Source organism: Salvelinus sp. IW2-2015, linkage group LG23, assembly GCF_002910315.2.
Source record: "Salvelinus sp. IW2-2015 linkage group LG23, ASM291031v2, whole genome shotgun sequence".
Taxonomy (NCBI): Eukaryota; Metazoa; Chordata; class Actinopteri; order Salmoniformes; family Salmonidae; genus Salvelinus; species Salvelinus sp. IW2-2015.
Window position 1 is genome coordinate 5,052,982 of NC_036863.1, and position 11,852 is coordinate 5,064,833.

At 41.4% G+C, this 11,852-nt stretch overlaps 1 protein-coding gene across 1 annotated transcript in view; it reads right to left on the reverse strand.

The window, feature by feature from the left end:
* LOC111950191 (gamma-aminobutyric acid receptor subunit alpha-6-like) overlaps nt 1-11,852 on the reverse strand; it is a 23,521-nt gene that overhangs the window by 4,063 nt on the left and 7,606 nt on the right. Inside the window, exon 8 of the mRNA XM_023967598.2 lies at nt 7,520-7,773. Within this exon, the coding sequence (XP_023823366.1) occupies nt 7,520-7,773 (254 nt within the window). The remainder of the gene's footprint in view (nt 1-7,519; nt 7,774-11,852) is intronic.

An 11,852-nucleotide genomic window follows, 5' to 3' on the forward strand; every position in this document is an offset into this window, starting at 1 on the left:
TCAGTAAGTGTACCCTCCATCAGTAAGGCGTTACCGCGACATCAGTAATAGGCGTTACCCGCCATCTCCAGTGAAGGATGTTACCTCCATCAGTAAGGGTTACACCATCCAGTAAGGTTAGGGTTACCTCTATCAGTGTGAGTGTGTTACCTACATCAGTAAGGCTGTCAGTGGTTATCCACCAATCAGTTAAGGCGATATACCACCATCAGTAAGGGTTACGCCATCAGTAAGGGTTACCTCCATCAGTTAAGGGTTACCTCCATTCAGTTAAGGGTTCCGTCCAATCAAGTTAAGGGTTACCACCATCAGTAAGGGTTACCTCCATTTAGTAAGGTTTTGGGGTAGCCTCCACCCAGTAACCAGGTTACCTCCATTAGTAAGGCGTTACCTCCATCAGTAAGAGGGTTAGCCTCCATTGCAGTAAGGTTTACCTCCAATCATGTAATAGGGTTAACCTCCATCGAGTAAAGGTGTTACCTCCATCAGTAAGGGTTACCTCCATCAGTAAGGGTTTACCTTCCTATCAGTAAGGGTTACCTCCTAGCAGTAAGGGTTACCTCCATCAGTGAGGCTTACCGCCATCAGTAGGGTTAACGCGCCATCAGTAGAGGGTTACCGCCAATCAGTGAGGGTTAGTAGGTGTTACCCGCCATTATTAAGGGGTTAGGGTTTACCGCCATCAGTGAGGGTTTAGGTTACTGCCATTCTGAGTAAGGGTGAGGGTTACCGCCATCGAGTAAGGGTTAGGTTACCGCCATCAGTAAGGGATTACCGCCGATTCAGTAAGGGTTACGCCATCGAGTAAGGGTTTTCCGTGTGACTCTAGTTCTAGTCAAGGATTACCACCATCCAGTAAGGCGGTAGGTTAATAGAGACAGTAGTACTGTAGCTGGTCTGTCCCACTAATCTAGGTAGAGACAGTTAAATCTAGCTCGGTTCTGTCAAATTATAGATAGGTTGGTGTGAAAGTTAGATCTAGCAGTGCTCTGTCATCAATTATAGTAGAGAAGGTAGTATCTACGCTGGTCTTCTGCTCCCATAATATAAAATTGGACGGGGGCGGGTGATCTCTCTGTGGTGCGTTAGTGCGTTGGTTTTGCTGCCTCTGTTTTTGTTTTTTGAAAGAGATCAGTAAGATCTAGCTGGCTCTGCATAAATTAATAAGACAGTAGATTTCTAGCTGCGTCTGTCTCCATAATATCAAATAAGACAGTTAGATGTAGGCTTGTCTGTCATAACATAATGAGAAGTGACTAGTAGATCTAGCCTGGTCTGTCATAATATAAATTGTGAGACAGATTAGTAGATGAGCTCGGGTATATTTTGTTTATAGTATAATTGTAGCGATTTTGGAGATCGATTGTTCTTGGGTTGCGTCTGTCATTAATATATTCTAAAGGACTGTATGATGGAGCTTGCCCTGTCATCAAATCATATTTAGGAGGACAATAGAATCTAGCTAGGTCTGTCGCTAATAATATTTGAAGATAGTATATCCTAGCTGGTCTGCATAATATCAATTGAGCACAGTAGATTCTACCTGCGTCCTGTAATTATTATATAGAGAAAGTAGGATGTAGCTGGTCGTCATATTATATAAAAGAGACTAGTAGATCTAGTCTGTCTGCCATAATCTATAAATAAAGACAGTTTATCTAGCTGGTCTGTCAAAATATAATATAGACAGTAGGAACCTGCTGGTCTGTCATGAACATAATCGGACAAGATCTAGCTGGTCTTGTCATTAATATAGTAGGAACAAGTAGATCTAGCTGTCTGCCATAATTTATAATAGAACAATACGTTCTATCTGGTCGTGTCATTAATTATATTAAAGAGCACAGTTAGATGTAAGCTGGGCTGTCAGTAATATAATAGAGACCAGTAACTAGTGTGGTATTAGTAACTATAATAGGGACATTAGATCTAGCTTGTGTCACGTTTCGTTCGGTAACTGAGGGGGACGAAGCGCGCATTTGTATAGGAGTACATTCCTTCTTTAAAATAAACGAAGAACACATAAACAACGACTAACAAAATTTTTAACAAAACGAACGTGGAAGTTCTGATTTACAACAGTGCTACATCGGTGCAACTTCCATAAGACGATTTATATGCTGCGCACCAACGCGAAATGTAAATCTTCAACCTAAATTAGGATTCCCCCAATCAGAGACAATGATCAACGCTGTCTCTCGATTGGGAACTGCGAGATTCAGGCCCCACCATTAGCATCCTATAAAAAAACCTAGACCTAACACACTCCACTCCTAGATATACAAAAAAACCCTAGACAGGGCAAACAAACATACCCCACCCTCGTCACACCCTGACCTGACCAAAATAAAATACATAAAACATAGGAAAACTAAGGTCAGGGCGTGACAAGCTGGTCTGTTCATAATATCATTAGGAGACGTATATTCTAGCTGGTCTGTCGTATATAAAAAGAGACAGTAAGATCCTGCTGGTCTGCCACTAATATATTTGAGACAGTAGAACTAGCTTGGTATGGTTGTCATAAAATAACTGAGGATTGTTAGATCTGTTGGTTCTTGCTGGTCTTGTAGATCTTCGTAGATCTAGTTGGTCTAAAATACAGACAGAAAATCTTGCGCTTGTCTGCACAATAACACTATAAGTAGTAGATTCTCGGTAGTGATCTAAGCTGGTGATGTTGCATTAATATATTGAGATCAGAGTAGATCTAGCTGGCTCTCCCCATCAATTATAATAGGGACAGTAGATGTAGCTTGTCCTCCCATAATATAACTTTGAGACAGTAGATAACCACAGTGGTAGAACAAGTATTTGATACACTTGCCGATTTTTGCAGGTTATACCTCCTTACCAAAAGCATGTAGGAGGTCTGTAATTTTTTATCATACGGTACACTTCAACCTGTTAGAGACCGGAATCCTAAAACAAAAAAAAATCCAAGAAAATCATGGCATTGTATGATTTTTAAATAATTAATTTGCCATTTTATTGCCATGACATAAGCATTTGATCACCTACCAACCACAGTAAGAATTCCGGCTCTCACAGACCTGTTAGTTTTTCTTTAAGAAGCCCTCCTGTTCTCCACTCATTACCTGTATTAACTGCACCTGTTTGAACTCTGTACCTGTTAAAGGACACACTCGTACACATCACCATCAAACCAAGATTCCACCTCTCCAACAATGGCCACGACCAGAGAGCTGTGTAAGGACATCAGGGACTAAAAATTGTAGACCTGCACAAGGCTGGGATGGCTACAGGGACAATAGGCAAGCAGCTGGTGAGAAGCGGAAACAACTGTGGCGCAATTATAGATTACATGGAAGAAGTTCAACGTGACGGTTCAGATCACCCTCGGTCTGGAGGCTCACATGCAATAGATTTTCCACCTCGTGGGATCAATGATCATGATGAACGGTGAGGGATCAGGCCGCAGAAAAACTACATCTCTCGGCAGGACCTGGTCAATGACCTGAAGAGAGCTGGGACCACAGTCTTCAAAGTGAAAACATTAGTAACACCAACTACGCCGTCATCGGATTCAAAATCCTTGCAGCGCACGCAAGGTCCCCCTCGCTTAAGCCAGTGCATGTCCTAGGGCCTGCTGACAGTTTGCCAATGACCAATCTGGATGCATCCAGAGGACGGAGGAAATTGGGCGAAGGTCATGTGGTGTCTTGTGAGACCAAAATCATAGAGCTTTTTGGCTTCTAACTCCACTCGCCTGTGTTTGGAGAAGAAGAAGTATGAGTAAACAAACCCCAATAAACACCATCCCAAACCGCTTTGTGAAGCAATTGGAGGTGGAAAAAACATACATTCTTTGGGGATGCTTGTTTCTGCAAACGGGGAACAGCACGACTGCACCGTATTAGCGGGCAGGATGTGCATGGTGGCGCCACTGTAGTCGCGCGAACACATCTTTGGCCAAACAAACCCTGCCTTCCCTTTCAGCTCAAGAGCATTGAAATATTGGGTCGTGCTGGGTCGGTTCCAGCATTGGACATACGACACCAAAGCACACAGCCATCGGCAATCTAAGTGAGTGCTCCCCGTAAAGAGAGCTTCCTCAAGACAGTATGAATCTAGCTGGTCTGTCTAAAATAATAGAGGTGACCAGTAGATCTCAGGCTGGTCTGTGCATAATTATATAGAGACAGTCAGATTCTAGTTGGTCTGTCATATATAATAGACAGTAGATCTAGCTCGATCTGTCATAATATTAATGTGATGGGACAGTTAGATCTAGCCTGGTCTGTCATAATATAATAAAAAGACACGTAGGATCCTTTTGCGGGGTCTGCTTCCATAAAAATAATAGAGTCAGTAGACATCTAGCTGGTTGTTCATAATATCAATAGAGACAGTAGATCTTAGCTGGTCTGTCCATAACTATAATAGACAGTAGTATTCTAGCGGGATCTTGTCACTTAGATTATAACGAGACAGTAGATCATAGCTTGGTCTGTCATATATTTCAATTAGAGACTAGTAGATCTAGCTGGTCTGATCATTATATAATAGAGACGAGTACGGATGTGTTTTGGTTCTCCCATAATTATAATAGAGACAGCTAGATCTAGCTTCTCTGTCGTAATGATAATAAAGGCAAGAAGATGTAGCTGTCTGTCTATCACATTTCTAACAGAGATAGTTAGATCTTAGCTTGTCATGCATAAAATCTAATTGAGTGGGGTATGTTGTGTAGTCAATCTAGTTGGTCCTGTCATATTATAATACACCAGGACCAATCTAGCTGTGTCTTGCCTTAATTGATAATAGAGACAGTTGATTCTAGCTGTGTTATGACAATAACATATAATAGAGGACAGTAGATGTTAGCGCTGGCGTCCAAACATAAGTATAATTGAGACAGATATCAAGCTGGTCTGTCAAAGGATTATTAGAGACAAGTAGATGTAGTCTGGTCTCCCATAATATCATTGAGGACAGTAGATGTCGCTTTTTCTGTTCATAATATAACTAGAAGACCAGTAAGATCTAGCTGGGTCTCCCATTCCAATATAAAAAGAGACAGTAAATTGTAGCCGGTCTCCCCATAATATTCAATTGAGACCAATAGACTGTAGCCGGTTCCCATAATATTTAAGTTGAGACAGTAGATCTATGCTTGGTCTGTCATAATATAATTGAGACCTAGATCTAGCTTGTCTTTGTCCATAATATAATAGAGACAGTAGATTCTAGTTCCGCTGTCATAAATATAATTAGAGACAGTTAGATCTAACTGCTCTGATTTTGCGTACATTATAATAAAAGACAGAAGATGTAGCTGGGTTGTCTAGTTAATATAATACAGTACGAGTAGATCTTAGCTGGTCTGCCGTGAATAGTAATGAGACATGGAATACATAGCTGGTTAGTTTCGATCGTAATATAAGAAGACAGTATATTTTAGCTGGTTATGTCATAATATAATAGGACCAGTGAGATCTAGTGTCTGTCATAATAAATAGAGACCAGTAGATCTTAGCTGGTTCTGTCATAATATAATAGAGACAGTAGATCTAGCTGGGTCTTGTCACATAATAATAATAGGATACCAGTTAGCTATGAGCCGGCTCTGTCATTAATACTAATATGAGACAGTTTATCTAAGCTTGTTATGTCATTAATATAATAGAGACAGTCTAGATGTAGCTGGTCTCCCATTAATATAAATTGACCACAGTAGATGTAGCTGGTTCTTGGTTACTTAATATAGTAAGACCGTGAACCTGTTCCAATTTTTAATAATTAGAGACAGTACGATCTATGCTGGTCTCTGTCATCAATATTATATACATAGATGTAGCGAGCCTCGGGTCCTGTTCATAATTATAGTAGAGACAGTAATTCTTAACCGGTCTGTCATAATATAATAAGACCAGTTAGATCTTAGTGGTCTTGTTCATAATTATAATAGCATCGGGTGGGCGGGGGGCGGGGTTGTGCCGTAACTGCCCCGGGTAAACAGGGACTAGGAGGGTCGTAGGGGTGGAGTGGGTAACACGGACCAGAGGAGGGTTGGTAGGGGTGCTGGTGTGGGGTGGACACGGGGGCCATAATTTCACTGCGCTTCCATCACAGACCAGGTTTGCGGAGCTGAAAATGTCAGCTGCTGAACTCTGTGTCGCGTCTGACGGAGGTTGAGAAATCACGCAGGGAGCATGTGGCTTTAAAATACTGCACTATTTCTGAAACGACAGCAGGCTCAAATTCTCTGCTGCTCTCAGAATCAGAGCAGATTCTTATGCAGTGCGTATTACATGTTTTTGCATGCTGCACTTAATATATCTAGAGATCATAAAATGTCAATACCGGTGCCATTGTTTTGTTTGTGGTGAGATTGAACATGCAGGATTAATGGTGTGACATTGTTATAATACACAGGTTATCCTATCAATGTGGCTTGTGTCCTCTCTTTAATCCAATTTGAACAATGGAATTTTAGCATGTTGACATCAGTGTATAATATAAACATTAAGCAAGGAAGAGCTGATAGACTCAATTAACATTTTAATCCAGTCAGCAACCAGCAACCACTAAACAATATTTTATACAGTCAACAACCAGTCAACAACCAGTCAACAACACTTATTCCAAGTCAACAACCAGTCAACTAGTCATAGCCAGTCAACTACTGCTTTTCCAGTCAACAACACAGTCAACAACCAGTCAACAAATCTTATCCAGTCAACAACAGTCTCAACAACATCTTATTCTAGTCAACACAACAGTCCTTATCCAGTCTATCACACCAGTCAACTAGTCAATCAGTCAACACTGTTATTCACCAGTACCACACTATCTCAACCAAGTCCAGTATAAGTCAATTCTCAGTACACCTAACACATTACCAGTCAACACCAGTCACAATCTTATCAGTCATCAACCAGTAAACTAGTTCATAACCAGTCAACTACTGCTTTTCCAGTCAACAACCAGTTAACAACATCTTATCCAGTCAACAACCAGTCAACAACATCTTATCCAGTCATCAACCAGTCAACCAGTCATAACCAGTCAACTACTGCTTTTCCAGTCAATTACCTGTCATAACCAGTCAACAACATCTTATCCAGTCAACAACCAGTCAACCAGTCATAACGAGTCAACAACATATTATCCAGGTCATTAAGATTTGTCTGCATTTTAAATAGATAGTAATTCAAAATGGTGCAGATGGAGAGATAGAACTCCTCTCAATTGGACTATTTAGCTCATATATTTGGTGCAGCCACCTAATAATAGTCTCTTTCCCACAGAAGCACAAAGCATTGGGCTTGCCTGTCCCCTCTAGGCTTCTTGTGAGCCTGTAATGATCTGCCTGGATATTCCCTTAATCTATTCCTTTCACATAATCTGTGCTCACGAAGCCACTGGCTGTCTCTTCTCGCCAAATCTTCTTGTTGTCACAGACTAGGAGTGGGGGGTGAGAGGGACACAGAGATGGGAGGAAAGGGAAGGGGGGAGGAGTGTAAAACGAGGAGAGAGGGAGGAGGTGGATTACCGAAAAGGACTCTCCGTCGGTCCTCCCGGCCTCTGCTGCCTCCTGGGTTGCCTTAATGGAGGCCGCCTTGCGGAGCTCCCGGTTGGCCTGCAGCGTGGAGAAGTAGTTGACTGCKGCAAACTCAATGAGGGCTGAGAAGACGAAGGCGAAACACACAGCGATGAACCAGTCCATGGCCGTGGCGTAAGAGACTTTGGGCAAAGAGTGGCGGGCGCTGATGCTGAGTGTGGTCATGGTTAGCACTGTGGTAATGCCTGGCATACACAGGGCACATAGAGAAACGTTAGACAGAGATACTGGACATGGCAGCCATTTTGTTGTCTGCATCCCAGAGCCCCAGGGTTGACTGGCTGGGTTTCCAGGGTACCAGCCCATCATCCTGTTGAGTGGTGATTTTCAGGGCATGGAGTGAAGTGAAGTGGAGGGGGTTGGAGGGTCAACCATCCAATGGTTTGCGTTAGAGCTGYTGTGCGGGCAGTGTAATGTGAACACACGAGCTTACATGCAAAGGAATAGTTTAAGGGRAATAGTTAAGGGTCTATTCAAGCAAGTCATCTGGCCTGAAAATTGTTATTTCTATGAACCCAATAGTTTAAACCTTATCATACATTTTCAGAGAATTAAATTATTTCTGTTGTAATTCTCATGACTGAGATCTAACATTACTGAACATTGAGCAACATTTATGTCTTTAGTTCATAGGATTAGACTGTCTCGTTAATATGTAACTGAGGATACTGTAACAACTTAATCAATAMCAACCTACAAAATGAAGATTAGTATTGCATTACACAAAATCCTCAGAGCCCATTGATCATTTAGATGGTAATTGATGCCATACTTCGCCAGAAGGTGAATTTCTGGGCATGATGTTTAATCTCTAGCCTTCGGCAACAAGTTCACACGTCTAGACATGCACTACTCAACCAATAAACTTGCTCTTCCATTCAGAAATTAATTTGTGTCCAAGTTCAATGCTAAGCACTTTGTATCACTCACTGTCCTTTTAAGATCACTTTATTTGTACACCAGGTCCAACCGAAATGTGACTACTGTGGAACAGTTGTTGAGGACGGTTAAGTACCTTGCTCAAGGGCACGACAGCAGGAAATGGCATCTAGAATTCTATACCAGCAACCCTCCTGTTGCCAGCTCATTTCTTGACAGATGTTTTCTGTCAGACCCGGGTTTGAACTGGCAACCCTCTGGTTACTGGCTTGCCTCTCTAACCGCTAGGATACCTTCTGCCCCCACCTTTGGATGGAGGGTCACCATTGTTTATATACCAAGTTGATGGCCAGTGAAATGGCCAGTGAAATGGCCAGTGAAATGTTAAAAAGTCCAAATCAATAGTTCACCCATATTTGAAGTGTATTCACTTTATCAACAGTGAATCATACAGTGTAATGGAAGTAGCACAGTGTCCACCCAAAATAATCTATTGATCCTGAGAGGCAGCAACCAAAAGGCTTATTTTACTCTCTCACAGCTTAGCCTTAGCATCATTGCGTGCAAACACAAGAGCGGTACAGATGTAGGACCTTAATTTGAGCCAGGTTGCTACAGCAGGAAAATAATCCTGCCACAACAGGAAATGTGAATTATTATGTGGATTATAATTAAATKGACATTTTTATTGGGATTGACACATTTTTCGTGAGGGAAAATCAAGTCAGAGATTTCTAATCCAACTTCAGAAGCCTTTTTAAACCTCAAATACACGACAAATGTTACATTTCCTGCATTGCAGAAAAGTTATCTTTTAACAGCGTGAGCAAATTAAGATCCAACATCTGAAGGGCCTGTGGTAATGAAGTATGTTCCTAACAAGCTTTCCTAAAACAACTAAAAGTCAGGTCACTTAGGCATGCTATTTGGAAACATCCTAGCATTTGTCTGGATTTGTGCATGCAACTATGCTAATACTAAGCTTTAGCTGAGGAAACTAAGCCATGGTTTTGGTTGCTGACTCTCAAGATCAATAGATTATTTGCTAGTTATCCATCTAAATGAGGTCAACTTTTCTTTTGGGTCAACTTTTACTGTTCCTGTTACATCTTGGACACAAATCCATTTGAATTTCTGACTTCCTTAAAAGCCAAGGAAGGTTAGAGGAGGAGATGAAGTTTGTCATACCATCCACCGTGTTTACTGGTCATGGGATGGCCTGTTTTTAGTGATGATGATGATGATGATGATGGTTTCAGAGCAGCACAACTTGCATGGGTTAGAGTTAGACACATGGTGATCAATGGGATATGGGTTGGAATGAGTTGCCCGGGTAGTGTAGTTTCCTCTCAGGGAGACAATAACGGCTGGGCGGCGAGCGGGCCTGGAATGAGCAGGAGCGGCCAGTAATGATGATGATGAGGAGGGACACAGATGAAATTGACAAAGGCTTACACGGAACAAGTTTACAGGGAAATAGAGCAATAGAAGTCCCAATCCTGGATAATGAAGAGAGTACGTAGAAAAGCTGTCCTGTTCACTGATTATATGAAGCAATTTAGTGTGCTATACAGCTGATATAATGTACATTTCTGAAATACTTTCTACTGGTATAAGGCTCATTGGACTGCCAAGTGACTTCACAGACAGGAATCTCCAGACGTACAAGATTTCACAATTCCACGACCATCTCATCATAACACAGGGAAGAGACTGCAWATACTATTAGACTAGCAAAAGTTTTCATAAACTACTGCACCTGTACAGTATATTTATATAAATCGATAGCAAACCTCAATCTGTACAACCTTTTCCAGAATGGAGATGCTTATTTCAAGTGGATCACTGCAAGTTAAGTTTCGAGGGAGTACAAATRAATTGCCATTGATTGAGAGTGTTAAGTAATACTATGGTCAGGTTCATCTGAGGCAGGGCTACTACAGAAATTGATTGGCTGCATAACAACAACAATAACAACAATAACAACAACAGCAACAACAGGCAATGTAGTTGAGCCTGAATCTGTTACAGTTAGTGTGACAACAGTTATCTAAGCAATGAATAACATTGTGGAGATTCAAAATGCAAACAGACCCATGGATACAAGGTGTGTTACATACAACCACGGTAATACATCTCTCACATGTATTCAAAGTACGTTTTAATCTCTGGGCTCACACTAAAGACCCTTACAAGACATGATTAATTTACAAAAGGGACATGCTCTATTATGGTCCATTAACAAGGTACAGAATTAATTTCACTGAGATCGTTTTCATCAAGCTTAAACAGTTGGAAAGAAAAGGGTAATTGACCACTGGCCTGCTATGCTCTTGTCAATTTGATATTTACACAGTTCATTTGCACAGGGGAACATGTAGATCATTTAAGTGGATGTAATAATGTTTCAATGCATTTAAGTGCTGCTTCAGCTCTGAAAGACAGTTACCAACTCTCCATAAAGCTAGATACAGTCCCAACTCTCCATAAAGCTAGATACAGTACCAACTCTCCATAAAGCTAGCTACAGTCGAGTTGCCAACTGTCCATAAAGCTAGATACAGTACAACTGTCCATAAAGCTAGCTACAGTATCCAACTCTCCATAAAGCTAGATACAGTCCAACTCTCCATAAGAAGCTAGATCACAGTCCCCAACTCTCCATAAAGCTAGCTACAGTACCAACTCTCATAAAGCTAGCTACAGTCCAAACTCTCCATAAAAGCTAGTACAGTCCCAACTCTCCATAAGCTAGCTACAGTCCCAACTCGTCCATAAAGCTAGATACAGTCAACTCTCCATAAAGCAGATACAGTACAACTCTCCATAAAGCTAGCTACAGTACCAACTCTCCATAAAGCTAGATCAGTACCAATCTCCATAAGCTAGATACAGTACCAACTTCCATAAAGCTGCTACAGTCCCACTGCTCCATAAAGCTAGCTACAGTACCAACCTCCATAAAGCTAGCTACAGTCCCAACTCTCCATAAAGCTAGCTACAGTCCAACTCTCCATAAAGCTAGCTACAGTACCACCTCCATAAAGTCGCTACAGTACCAACTCCATAAAGCTAGCTACAGTACCAACTCTCCATAAAGCTAGATACAGTCCCAACTCTCCATAAAGCTAGCTACAGTACCAACTCTCCATAAAGCTAGCTACAGTACCAACTCTCCATAAAGCTAGCTACAGTCCAACTCTCCATAAAGCATAGCTACAGTCCAACTCTCCATAAAGCTAGCTACAGTACCAACTCTCCATAAAGCTAGCTACAGTACCAACTCTCCATAAAGCTAGATACAGTCCAAACTCTCCATAAAGCTAGCTACAGTACCAACTCTCCATAAAAGCTAGCTACAGTACCACTCTCATAAAGCTTAGAT